Source organism: Dendropsophus ebraccatus, chromosome 5, assembly GCF_027789765.1.
Source record: "Dendropsophus ebraccatus isolate aDenEbr1 chromosome 5, aDenEbr1.pat, whole genome shotgun sequence".
Taxonomy (NCBI): Eukaryota; Metazoa; Chordata; class Amphibia; order Anura; family Hylidae; genus Dendropsophus; species Dendropsophus ebraccatus.
The window spans coordinates 15,081,783-15,096,706 of record NC_091458.1 but is presented as its reverse complement, the minus strand read 5'-3'; the positions used below and the strand labels follow the sequence as shown (position 1 = coordinate 15,096,706).

At 45.3% G+C, this 14,924-nt stretch overlaps 1 protein-coding gene across 1 annotated transcript in view; it reads left to right on the top strand.

Annotated features, from left to right (window-relative positions):
- The window catches only part of DGAT2 (diacylglycerol O-acyltransferase 2), a 128,764-nt gene extending 126,823 nt beyond the window's left edge, over positions 1 to 1,941 (top strand). The window contains exon 9 of the mRNA XM_069972891.1: positions 1,887 to 1,941. Within this exon, the coding sequence (XP_069828992.1) occupies positions 1,887 to 1,941 (55 nt within the window). The remainder of the gene's footprint in view (positions 1 to 1,886) is intronic.
- Positions 1,942 to 14,924: the final 12,983 nt, after the last annotated feature.

The following is a 14,924-nucleotide window of genomic DNA, read 5'->3' as shown; positions in this document are numbered from 1 at the left end:
TCTGGGGTCTGTATTAGTTTAGGGGTCTGGTCTGGGGTCTGTATTAGTTTAGGGGTCTGGTCTGGCGTCTGTATTTTAGGGGTCTGCTCTGTGGTCTATATTAGTTTAGGGGTCTGGTCTGGAGTCTGTATTAGTTTAGGGGTCTGGTCTGGGGTCTATATTAGTGTAGTGGTCTGGTCTGGGGTCTGTATTAGTTTAGGGGTCTGGTCTGGGGTCTGTATTAGTTTAGGGGTCTGGTCTGGGGTCTGTATTACATTAGGGGTCTGGTCTGGGGTATGTATTACATTAGGGGTCTGGTCTGGGGTCTGTATTAGTTTAGAGGTCTGGTCTGGGGTCTGTATTACTTTAGGGGTCTGGTCTGGGGTCTGTATTAGTTTAGGGGTCTGGTCTGGGGTATGTATTAGTTTAGGGGTCTGGTCTGGAGTCTATATTAGTTTAGGGGTCTGGTCTGGAGTCTATATTAGTTTAGGGGTCTGGTCTGGGGTCTGTATTAGTGTAGTGGTCTGGTCTGGGGTCTGTATTAGTTTAGGGGTCTGGTCTGGGGTCTGTATTAGTGTAGTGGTCTGCTCTGTGGTCTGTATTAGTTTAGTGGTCTGCTCTGTGGTCTGTATTAGTTTAGGGGTCTGGTCTGGAGTCTATATTAGTTTAGGGGTCTGCTCTGTGGTCTGTATTAGTGTAGTGGTCTGGTCTGGCGTCTGTATTAGTTTAGGGGTCTGGTCTGGCGTCTGTATTTTAGGGGTCTGCTCTGTGGTCTATATTAGTTTAGGGGTCTGGTCTGGAGTCTATATTAGTTTAGGGGTCTGGTCTGGGGTCTATATTAGTGTAGTGGTCTGGTCTGGGGTCTGTATTAGTTTAGGGGGTCTGGTCTGGGGTCTGTATTAGTTTAGGGGTCTGGTCTGGGGTCTGTATTAGTTTAGGGGTCTGGTCTGGGGTATGTATTAGTTTAGGGGTCTGGTCTGGAGTCTATATTAGTTTAGGGGTCTGGTCTGGGGTCTGTATTAGTGTAGTGGTCTGGTCTGGGGTATGTATTAGTTTAGGGGTCTGGTCTGGGGTCTGTATTAGTTTAGGAGTCTTGTCTGGGGTCTGTATTAGTTTAGGGGTCTGGTCTGGGGTCTGTATTAGTTTAGGGGTCTGGTCTGGGGTCTGTATTAGTTTAGGGGTATGATCTGGGGTCTGTATTAGTTTAGGGGTCTGGTCTGGGGTCTGTATTAGTTTAGGAGTCTGGTCTGGAGTCTATATTAGTTTAGGGTTCTGGTTTGGGATCAGTATTAGTTTATGGGGTCTGCTCTTGGATCTGTAATAGCGTAGGCATTGGATCTGGGATCTGCATTAGATTAGGGGTCTGGTCTGGTGTCTTTATTAGTATATGGGTCTAGTCTGGGATCTGTATTAGATTAGGGGTCTGGTCTGGGGTCTGTATTAGTTGAGGGCTCTGGTCTGGGGTCTGTATTAGTATAGAGGTCTGGTCTGGGGTCTGTATTAGTGTAGCGGTCTGGTCTGGGGTCTGTATTAGTTTAGGGGTCTGGTCTGGGGTCTGTATTAGTTTAGGGGTCTGGTCTGGTGTCTGTATTAGTTTAGGGGTCTGGTTTGGGGTTATCATTTTGGGGTGTCATTAAGGGGATCATACACATGATTTACGGGAAACAGGTCACTGGTCTCAGGGAGACCAGCCAAAGAAGACACTGTCAGCTGCTGGTTGAAGCGCTCAATAAAGTGAAATCCTAGGTGCATCTCTAGTCTGTGGCCACTATATTAAGGTGAGGGAACACTGTTCTAATATATGAAGGGTTGATGTCGGTGGATTGACCATTTTTCCCACTAGGCTCAGAGCATTTTGGGTCTCACAGCCTCTAACCTTGCTGTTAAACCAAATCTGTCTCTTTTAGGCTGGAGCTGAGCCAGGTCCTAGAAGCTAAGGGGGTACGACATGACATAAATTAATGGATATTTCCATGGGAAGACGACTCCGGTGTCTTTGAACACATAAAAGGATTCCGGCTTCCTGAAACTAATTTTGTGGATCTTGCTGGATCACATGATGCTCTAGTAAGGAAGGAAGGTGCTCACATATGGCGGCTCCGAGGGGTCTGACCGTGACAGCTGAATGATGACCAAAAATCTCCACCCTCACTAACTAAATCACGCGATGAAACGCGCGGCGGTGGGCGTTGACGTCGGCTTTGTCAGCTGCTGACAGGAGGTTTGTGAACCTTTATTTTTACAAGATGTAACCACGTGCTGGATTCCAGGGCCGCTGCCTCTCCTCCATGTGTTACAGATGGGGATCTGCTGGGATATGCCGCAGGTTGTCAGGAGGGAAATCTGCTGGATATTAGATTTATTACAGGAAAACTTACCAGTAATTACATCTCGTCTGTCCCATAGTATTATCCCTCCCATAGTATTATCCGTCCCATAGTATTATCCCTCCCATAGTATTATCTATCCCATAGTATTATCCGTCCCATAGTATTATCCATCCCATAGCATTATCCCTCCCATAGTATTATCCATCCCATAGCATTATCCCTCCCATAGTATTATCCGTCCCATAGTATTATCCATCCCATAGTATTATATATCCCATAGTATTATCCGTCCCATAGTATTATATGTCCCATAATATTATCCGTCCCATAGTATTATCCGTCCCACAGTATTATCCGTCCCATAGTATTATCCGTCCCATAGTATTATCCATCCCATAATATTATCCGTCCCATAGTATTATCCATCCCATAGTATTATCCGTCCCATAGTATTATCCATCCCATAGTATTATCCATCCCATAGTATTATCCGTCCCATAGTATTATCCATCCCATAGTATTATCCATCCCATAATATAATCCATCACATAGTATTATCCGTCACATAGTATTATCCATCCCATAATATAATCCATCACATAGTATTATCCGTCACATAGTATTATCCATCCCATAATATAATCCATCACATAGTATTATCCGTCCCATAGTATTATCCGTCCCATAGTATTATCCGTCCCATAGTATTATCCGTCCCATAATAACCCGCATGCATCATATGTCCTGGGGGGAGTTACTCTGGGAGAGTCGCTGATGGAGAAGGATCTGGGTGTACTTGTAGATAATAGACTACAGAACAGCACACAATGTCAGTCAGCTGCTTCTAAGGCCAGTAGGATATTGTCATGCATTAAAACAGGCATGGACTCTCGGGACAGGGATATAATATTACCGCTTTATAAAGCTTTGGTGCGGCCCCATCTGGAGTATGCCGTCCAGTTTTGGAACCCGATTCATAAAAAGGACGTTCTAGAGCTGGAGAGGGTACAAAGACGGGCAACTAAACTAATAAGGGGAATGGAGCATCTTAGTTATGAGGAGAGATTAAAAGAATTACATTTGTTTAGTCTGGAGAAGAGACGTTTAAGGGGAGATATGATTAACTTATTTAAATATATAAATGGCCCCTACAAGAGATATGGGGAAAAGATGTTCCAGGTAAAACCCCCTCAAAGGACAAGAGGGCACTGCCCCCGCCTGGAGAGACAAGAGGGCACTGCCTCCGCCTGGAGAGACAAGGGGGCACTGCCCCCGCCTGGAGAGACAAGGGGGCGCTGCCCCCGCCTGGAGAGACAAGAGGGCACTGCCTCTGCCTGGAGAAAAAAAGGTTCAATCTCCGGAGGCAACAAGCCTTCTTTACCATGAGAACTGTGAATCTGTGGAACAGTCTACCACAGGATCTGGTCACAGCAACAACAGTAGAGGGCTTCAAAACAGGGCTAGACAAGTTCTTAGACCAAAATAATATAGATGCATATGTATAGAACATATCACCCCTCCCCCTTCCCTGTATCCATCCCCTCCTTGGTTGAACTTGATGGACATGTGTCTTTTTTCAACCGTATTAACTATGTAACTATGTAACTATGTAACTATGTAATATTATCCGTCCCATAATATAATCCGTCCCATAGTATTATCCGTCCCATAGTATTATCCGTCCCATAATATTATCCGTCCCATAATATAATCCGTCCCATAGTATTATCCGTCCCATAGTATTATATGTCCCATAGTATTATCCGTCCCATAGTATTATCCATCCCATAGTATTATCCATCCCATAGTATTATCCGTCCCATAGTATTATATGTCCCATACTATTATCTGTCCCATAGTATTATCCGTCCCATAGTATTATCCGTCCCATAGTATTATATGTCCCATACTATTATCTGTCCCATAGTATTATCCGTACCATAGTATTATCTGTCCCATAGTATTATCCGTCCCATAGTATTATATGTCCCATAGTATTATATGTCCCATAGTATTATCCGTCCCATAGTATTATCCGTCCCATAGTATTATCCGTCCCATAGTATTATCCGTCCCATAGTATTATCCATCCCATAGTATTATATGTCCCATAGTATTATCTGTCCCATAGTATTATCCATCCCATAGTATTATATGTCCCATAGTATTATCCATCCCATAGTATTATATGTCCCATAGTATTATCCATCCTATAGTATTATCCGTCCCATAGTATAATCCGTCCCAAAGAATTATATGTCCCATATTATTATATATCCCAAAGTATTATCCGTCCCATAGTATTATCCGTCCCATAGTATTATCTGTCCTATAGTATTATCCGACCCAGAGTATTATATATCCTATAGTATTATCTGTCGCATAGTAATATCCATCCCATAGTATTATCCATTTCATAGTATTATCTGTCCCAAAGTGTTACAACCGAGTCCGCAGCACTTATCTCTTCCCGTGGCCGCTGGGGGTCACCTGCCGCAGCAAGTCCATCCCGCCTTGCGGCAGGTCCTGGTGAAGGCCAGCGGCTCCTTAGACTCCGCTCCTTGGTGCGGCTTTCGTCACCGCTAGTGGTGATACAGTGGATCCACGACTTCAATCGTTACAGTAGGCTCCAACCTTCCATCTCGGCAAGGTGCCTGATGTCCACGAGATCGTTAGAGTACTCACTCAGCAGTCTCAGCAGATCCAGCAGCAGTCACAGCAGATTTAGCAATTGTCAGCCGCCTTACAGCAGCATCAACAAGTTCCAAGTGTCTTCTCCTCTTAGTTTGACCTTACGTCTTGCGCTGCCTTCCAAGTATGCTGGAGACCCGAAGATGTGCAAGGGGTTCGTCACCCACTGCGCTATGCACATCGAGTTCTTGGCAAACCAATTTACTACTGAGGTACAAAGGTGGCTATTGTCATCAGCCTCTTGGAGGGGCCTTGGCGTGGGCAACACCATTGTGGGACAGAGAAGACCCCGTTTCTGCAAATCTCCAGGCATTCCTATCAGAGTTCTGGTGTGTTTTTGAGGAGCCAGCTCAAGCCTGCAGAGACCGCCCTTCAAAATCTATGCCAGGGGAACTCCTCTGTTGGGGAATACGCGATACAATTCGGCACATTGGCAGCTGAATTGGACTGGAACAATGCCGCCCTGGTGGCCACTTTCAAAAAGGGTCTATCTTCCCGGGTAAAGGACGTGCCATCCTGTTGTGACCTCCCAACCTCTCTTAATGTCCTAATTCATCTGGCCACATGGATAGACGTCCAGTTCTCAGAGCGAGAGGAACACGTTCGAAAAGAACGCGAGTCACATCGTCCTCGACGTACGCATCATCTGGCAATGACTTTCCAGATGCCGTCCGCTCCTGAGTCCCCGCCACAGTCTGAAGAACCTATGCGGGTGGAGAGAGTTCGTTTATCATCAGAAAAATGAACTTGCCGTCGGGAGTAAAATCTATGCCTTTGCTGTGCCAGCCCCGACCACTGAACTGCCCTCAGCGTCCAGAACGGTCAGGAAACTCCGGTAGGAGAGGCCTCCCTAGGTGTATGTACTTCCTCTCCACGAATATCCTTCCTGATAACGGTCATCTCTACAGCTGGTCAGCCATTTCTGTCTACTTTCCTTTACTCTGGCTCTGCAGGCAGTTTCATCACTGCATCGCTGGTGAAAGAGTGGCAGCTGTCTGTGGTTCGTCTGGTTAGACCACTGACTATATCCTCCGTCATTGGCGAGACCCTCAGCAATGTCGTCTGGTACCAGACCCATCCCGTGACCTTGCAGGTGGGGAAGCTACACTCAGAGAAGATGGCATTCTATGTCTTGCCCCATTCTTCCTCGTCCATCTTGTTGGGTCTACCCTTGCTGCAGCTTCACGCCCTTTGTTCCTGCTCTGTTCGCACAATGTATGGCTGTTCTGACGGCCGCACAGTGTATAGACTTCAATGGTTAATTGGAGTTCAGGTACACCCAAATATGCCGCAGTCCAATTACACTAAAATGAGGAGAAACTGGTTTGTCCTCATCACCTATTTGCACCTATTCTGGATTATGTATTAAAACATGCACCTAGAAACCTGAACGTGTGAATACACTCTTATACAGGCTTTCTCTGTCACTGTCCAGCGATGATATTGGGGTCACCTCTGACCCTGCCCCAAATGTACAGGAAGTGTCAGCAGTATAGAGGGCATCGTATACAGGAAACATTATTTCTCTACAGAATATAAACAAGAGAGCTTTGGCAAAAATGGATGATAGCAGAACCATTGATACAATGCGACAAACTAACCTCAACAAATATTTAAAATAATAGTATAAAACAAAATAAAATAGATAATTATAAAATTGTGCAAATCAAGATGAATACTTTACTAATCAATAACCAGCATATCAAATGGAATTTTTTTTATAATATATATATAAAAAAGTAAAAGTGAACTAATAAATATAATGAAAAAAAAATCAAACAAAACACATAATAAACCAATAAAAGATGATAAAATAAGTAGATCATATTATAAAACATGAGTAATAAACTATCAGAATATAAAATAACATTTGTTTTTAAAAAATAAAATCCAAAATAAAATATTGATCACAAAGTATAATAAACTAATAAACACCAGAATTAAAGATGAAATAATAAAAAAATGTATCAAAAATAGAATCTAAAATAAAATAAACTAATAAAATAACAGAATACAAATACAATAAAAAACAAAGTATAGGAATAATAAAGTATAATAAATATATAGGAAAAGTATATATAAGTAGTATAAGTAATACTACAATGTAAGTTAAAATAGTATAAGATAAAACTTACAAAAAAGAGTAATGAAATACCGAAATCTAAATAAAATACATGTAAAAAAAAATAAATAAACAAATAAAATAGTACGAAAACAAAACAAAACATAGTTATAGATTAAATTAAGGAAATGCTGGAAAATAAAATGAATAAAAATCTAATAAAAATTGAAAGCGTATAAAGTAGATATAGTGCATAAAATAAAATAAAATTTTAAATGATTGAAAATTGTGTGAAATAAAAATAATAAACAAAGAAAAAATGTGATAATTGTAATTTATCACTATATTGAAAGAAATTTTAATAACAATGTGAACAATTAAAAAATTATATATATATATATATATATATATATATATATATATATATTTTTTTTTTTTTTTTTAAGAACTAAAAAAAAAAAAAGAAACGTGATCCTGTGCTGTTTTATGGGAATAAATGAGTGTTAATGGTTGGCGGTGTGAGGAGTACATGGAATTATCCTGACGTACGTGTTACAGTGAAGAATGTTCCTAATCCGGCGGCGCTCTCCCCTCGGCACCATTGTGTTCACATGCACTGAATGTATCAAATTCACACCTCGCTCTCTTTAATGTTTTTCAGTGAGGCAGGAATATAAAGGACCCTGACCCGTGTCCCGGCAGTCCCGTATCTCGCATACTCACTACCCCCCCCCCCCCCCCCTCATTATGTGTAATTACATACCACAAATACTGATCTCAGTCACTTTGATTAACTTCCCCCTCGTTTTCCATTGTACTTTTGGCTTTCGGAATGAATTTGCTCTTTAAGACGGAGCTAAGCCACCAAATCCTGTAAATTCTGTCTAATCCTATATGAGGCTAATGAGGAAAAGAACGGAAAATTGTTACAGTAAAATTCCTTTAATCGCCAACCAATATCCAGAAATCCTGTCCAGCGCTTGTAAAGGGGGGGATGCTGCAATTTTTAGCAATTTTTGGCAGATTTGAACATTTTTTGCACATTTCCATAAGGTCGGATGAAAGGAGCAGTAAATGAGATTGTTCCCGTTCACGAACAGTAAGAGGGGAATATGAGAAAGTTGCACACTTTAAATTAAGTTTTATTTACATACAATGGAAAATACCTTTAAATTTGAAATTTAGCTTCACTTTTTTTGCCAACGAGGGAGATGAACTGAGCGAGAGAAGACTCATTCACATGCCGCAGTGACTACATAACCTTTACAGACTACCAGGAGCCAAGCCGAACCCTATAAAGTCCACCTCGTCCTATAGAGATTGTACGAGCCCCGCAGGTTCCACCGCTTACGTATGTGTCAAAGTTTTGTCACTTCGGCTCGAATAACAATAATTCCGTGGAATAATTTAATGACATTACAGCAGAAATAACCACCTTCCCGGGCGAGGAGCCGCAGCGCGCCAGGGAAATATATGGCAGCTGAGACCGTGTTTATGATGGATTTTCCCTGATGGTTCTGAGTCAAGCTTGACAGGTATATAAACCAGATCTGATGGAGGCTGCAGCCATTTATATTATGTGCGACAAATGGAATGGATGAGTCTACGGCGCTTATAAAGAGGGGAGACACAAAGCAGAATCCCTGATTAACCATAAAAGTATTTAGTAGTCCCCGAGCAATGCTAGATATAAAGGAACCTATACAGAACACTAACCAGAAGTGGAGAGGCCTGGTTCTGGGGGAAGGCTGTAATGAATCTGAACAAAGATATACAATGGATATCCTGAAACTATTGTTCTAACCATGGCCCATCATAGACTTGCTGATGGAACATAAATATGCAAAACAATAATACTGCCCCTATATAAAAGAATATAACTACTATAATACATCCACGTATATACAAGAATATAACTACTATAATACTGCCCCCTATATACAGGAATATAACTACTATAATACTGCTCCTATATACAGGAATATAACTACTATAATACTGCTCCCTATATACAAGGATATAACTACTATAATACTGCTCCTATATACAATATAACTACTATAATACTGCTCCTATATACAGGAATATAACTACTATAATACTGCTCCTATATACAGGAATATAACTACTATAATACTGCTCCCTATATACAAGGATATAACTACTATAATACTGCTCCTATATACAATATAACTACTATAATACTGCTCCTATATACAGGAATATAACTACTATAATACTGCTCCTATATACAGGAATATAACTACTATAATACTGCTCCTATATACAGGAATATAACTACTATAATACTGCTCCTATATACAGGAATATAACTACTATAATACTGCTCCTATATACAGGGATATAACTACTATAATACTGCCTCCTATATACAGGAATATAACTACTATAATACTGCTCCTATATACAAGAATATAACTACTATAATACTGCTCCCTATATACAAGGATATAACTACTATAATACTGCTCCTATATACAATATAACTACTATAATACTGCTCCTATATACAGGAATATAACTACTATAATACGAACTGGAGAGAGTGGAACGGCTGCACATCCCATCTATGGCTGACACTATTGCCGCTAGGCCTATATTAAAAATCAACACCAGAGTGTCTGTATATGAATTGATCAAGCCATATTGCCCCGTGTACCACCGCGCAGGTCCTCTGGTCCACACGGGTCCCTACGCTAACTCCACACCGTGTCGGTCAGCGACCGCCAACCCCGCAAAGCGTGCACATGCAGGGAAGGGAGGCCATGGAACGGCCTGCAACCCCAATGTCCACAGGACCAGACCCAAAAAGCCCCACCAAAACCCAGCCAGCACCACCGGCGGGGAATGCTGCCCCCAAACGACACAAGTATGGATATGGTATTACACTTACCATTGCTGCTCTCACAGAATGGGGAAGACATAGGGTCCAGACATGTGAGCACAGACATATCCTGCTAATTTTGGTCATGTGGGTCTTATAAAGGAGTGCTAGCTGTTCAGAGAGGGAGAATTGTGAAACACGAACTGGAGAGAGTGGAACGGCTGCACATCCCATCTATGGCTGACACTATTGCCGCTAGGCCTATATTAAAAATCAACACCAGAGTGTCTGTATATGAATTGATCAAGCCATATTGCCCCCGTGTACCACCGCGCAGGTCCTCTGGTCCACACGGGTCCCTACGCTAACTCCACACCGTGTCGGTCAGCGACCGCCAACCCCGCAAAGCGTGCACATGCAGGGAAGGGAGGCCATGGAACGGCCCTGCAACCCCAATGTCACAGGACCAGACCCAAAAAGCCCCACCAAAACCCAGCCAGCACCACCGGCGGGGAATGCTGCCCCCAAACGACACAAGTATGGATATGGTATTACACTTACCATTGCTGCTCTCACAGAATGGGGAAGACATAGGGTCCAGACATGTGAGCACAGACATATCCTGCTAATTTTGGTCATGTGGGTCTTATAAAGGAGTGCTAGCTGTTCAGAGAGGGAGAATTGTGAAACACGAACTGGAGAGAGTGGAACGGCCTGCACATCCCATCTATGGCTGACACTATTGCCGCTAGGCCTATATTAAAAATCAACACCAGAGTGTCTGTATATGAATTGATCAAGCCATATTGCCCCGTGTACCACCGCGCAGGTCCTCTGGTCCACACGGGTCCCTACGCTAACTCCACACCGTGTCGGTCAGCGACCGCCAACCCCGCAAAGCGTGCACATGCAGGGAAGGGAGGCCATGGAACGGCCCTGCAACCCCAATGTCACAGGACCAGACCCAAAAAGCCCCACCAAAACCCAGCCAGCACCACCGGCGGGGAATGCTGCCCCCAAACGACACAAGTATGGATATGGTATTACACTTACCATTGCTGCTCTCACAGAATGGGGAAGACATAGGGTCCAGACATGTGAGCACAGACATATCCTGCTAATTTTGGTCATGTGGGTCTTATAAGGAGTGCTAGCTGTTCAGAGAGGGAGAATTGTGAAACACGAACTGGAGAGAGTGGAACGGCTGCACATCCCATCTATGGCTGACACTATTGCCGCTAGGCCTATATTAAAAATCAACACCAGAGTGTCTGTATATGAATTGATCAAGCCATATTGCCCCGTGTACCACCGCGCAGGTCCTCTGGTCCACACGGGTCCCTACGCTAACTCCACACCGTGTCGGTCAGCGACCGCCAACCCCGCAAAGCGTGCACATGCAGGGAAGGGAGGCCATGGAACGGCCCTGCAACCCCAATGTCACAGGACCAGACCCAAAAAAGCCCCACCAAAACCCAGCCAGCACCACCGGCGGGGAATGCTGCCCCCAAACGACACAAGTATGGATATGGTATTACACTTACCATTGCTGCTCTCACAGAATGGGGAAGACATAGGGTCCAGACATGTGAGCACAGACATATCCTGCTAATTTTGGTCATGTGGGTCTTATAAAGGAGTGCTAGCTGTTCAGAGAGGGAGAATTGTGAAACACGAACTGGAGAGAGTGGAACGGCTGCACATCCCATCTATGGCTGACACTATTGCCGCTAGGCCTATATTAAAAATCAACACCAGAGTGTCTGTATATGAATTGATCAAGCCATATTGCCCCGTGTACCACCGCGCAGGTCCTCTGGTCCACACGGGTCCCTACGCTAACTCCACACCGTGTCGGTCAGCGACCGCCAACCCCGCAAAGCGTGCACATGCAGGGAAGGGAGGCCATGGAACGGCCCTGCAACCCCAATGTCACAGGACCAGACCCAAAAAGCCCCACCAAAACCCAGCCAGCACCACCGGCGGGGAATGCTGCCCCCAAACGACACAAGTATGGATATGGTATTACACTTACCATTGCTGCTCTCACAGAATGGGGAAGACATAGGGTCCAGACATGTGAGCACAGACATATCCTGCTAATTTTGGTCATGTGGGTCTTATAAAGGAGTGCTAGCTGTTCAGAGAGGGAGAATTGTGAAACACGAACTGGAGAGAGTGGAACGGCTGCACATCCCATCTATGGCTGACACTATTGCCGCTAGGCCTATATTAAAAATCAACACCAGAGTGTCTGTATATGAATTGATCAAGCCATATTGCCCCGTGTACCACCGCGCAGGTCCTCTGGTCCACACGGGTCCCTACGCTAACTCCACACCGTGTCGGTCAGCGACCGCCAACCCCGCAAAGCGTGCACATGCAGGGAAGTGGAGGCCATGGAACGGCCCTGCAACCCAATGTCACAGGACCAGACCCAAAAGCCCACCAAAACCCAGCCAGCACCACCGGCGGGGAATGCTGCCCCCAAACGACACAAGTATGGATATGGTATTACACTTACCATTGCTGCTCTCACAGAATGGGGAAGACATAGGGTCCAGACATGTGAGCACAGACATATCCTGCTAATTTTGGTCATGTGGGTCTTATAAAGGAGTGCTAGCTGTTCAGAGAGGGAGAATTGTGAAACACGAACTGGAGAGAGTGGAACGGCTGCACATCCCATCTATGGCTGACACTATTGCCGCTAGGCCTATATTAAAAATCAACACCAGAGTGTCTGTATATGAATTGATCAAGCCATATTGCCCCGTGTACCACCGCGCAGGTCCTCTGGTCCACACGGGTCCCTACGCTAACTCCACACCGTGTCGGTCAGCGACCGCCAACCCCGCAAAGCGTGCACATGCAGGGAAGGGAGGCCATGGAACGGCCCTGCAACCCCAATGTCACAGGACCAGACCCAAAAAGCCCCACCAAAACCCAGCCAGCACCACCGGCGGGGAATGCTGCCCCCAACGACACAAGTATGGATATGGTATTACACTTACCATTGCTGCTCTCACAGAATGGGGAAGACATAGGGTCCAGACATGTGAGCACAGACATATCCTGCTAATTTTGGTCATGTGGGTCTTATAAAGGAGTGCTAGCTGTTCAGAGAGGGAGAATTGTGAAACACGAACTGGAGAGAGTGGAACGGCTGCACATCCCATCTATGGCTGACACTATTGCCGCTAGGCCTATATTAAAAATCAACACCAGAGTGTCTGTATATGAATTGATCAAGCCATATTGCCCCGTGTACCACCGCGCAGGTCCTCTGGTCCACACGGGTCCCTACGCTAACTCCACACCGTGTCGGTCAGCGACCGCCAACCCCGCAAAGCGTGCACATGCAGGGAAGGGAGGCCATGGAACGGCCCTGCAACCCCAATGTCACAGGACCAGACCCAAAAAGCCCCACCAAAACCCAGCCAGCACCACCGGCGGGGAATGCTGCCCCCAAACGACACAAGTATGGATATGGTATTACACTTACCATTGCTGCTCTCACAGAATGGGGAAGACATAGGGTCCAGACATGTGAGCACAGACATATCCTGCTAATTTTGGTCATGTGGGTCTTATAAAGGAGTGCTAGCTGTTCAGAGAGGGAGAATTGTGAAACACGAACTGGAGAGAGTGGAACGGCTGCACATCCCATCTATGGCTGATACTATTGCCGCTAGGCCTATATTAAAAATCAACACCAGAGTGTCTGTATATGAATTGATCAAGCCATATTGCCCCTTGTACCACCGCGCAGGTCCTCTGGTCCACACGGGTCCCTACGCTAACTCCACACCGTGTCGGTCAGCGACCGCCAACCCCGCAAAGCGTGCACATGCAGGGAAGGGAGGCCATGGAACGGCCCTGCAACCCCAATGTCACAGGACCAGACCCAAAAAGCCCCACCAAAACCCAGCCAGCACCACCGGCGGGGAATGCTGCCCCCAAACGACACAAGTATGGATATGGTATTACACTTACCATTGCTGCTCTCACAGAATGGGGAAGACATAGGGTCCAGACATGTGAGCACAGACATATCCTGCTAATTTTGGTCATGTGGGTCTTATAAAGGAGTGCTAGCTGTTCAGAGAGGGAGAATTGTGAAACACGAACTGGAGAGAGTGGAACGGCTGCACATCCCATCTATGGCTGACACTATTGCCGCTAGGCCTATATTAAAAATCAACACCAGAGTGTCTGTATCAGCCATAGGTGTGAGGTGCAGCACTCTGTTTCTTCCCTGAACCGCATTTTGTTTCTCTCTTTTCTCCGTGTTTTGCACTCCTCCTGATGAGACCCACATGACCGCAATTAGCAGGAGACACCTGAGTGCACATGGTTTTAATCCCTCCTGTTTTTTCCCATTCTGTTTGCTGCAGCTATGGTGAGCGCAATACCTTATCCAGACTTGTGCTGCTTGGGGGCGACCTTCTCCGCCGGCGGTGCTGGCCGGGTTCTGGTGTGGTGTTTTTTGGGTCTGGTCCTGTGGCATGGGGGTCGCAGGGCCGTCCCATGGCCCCCGTTCCCTGGCTGTGCACGCCTGCGGGGTTGGTGGCCACTGACTGGCACGGTGTGGACTTAGTGTAGGGACCCATGTGTATCAGATACCGGCACGAGGTACATGGGGCAGTATGGCTTGATCAATTCATACACAAAATTCTGATGTGTTTTTTATTTAGCCAAGCGGCACTAGTATCAGCCATAGGTGTGAGGTGCAGCACTCTGTTTCTTCCCTGAACCGCATTTTGTTTCTCTCTTTTCTCCGTGTTTTGCACTCCTCCTGGTGAGACCCACATGACCGCAATTAGCAGGAGACACCTGAGTGCACATGGTTTTAATCCCTCCTGTTTTTTCCCATTCTGTTTGCTGCAGCTATGGTGAGCGCAATACCTTATCCAGACTTGTGCTGCTTGGGGGCGACCTTCTCCGCCGGCGGTGCTGGCCGGGTTCTGGTGTGGTGTTTTTGGGTCTGGTCCTGTGGCATGGGGGTCGCAGGGCC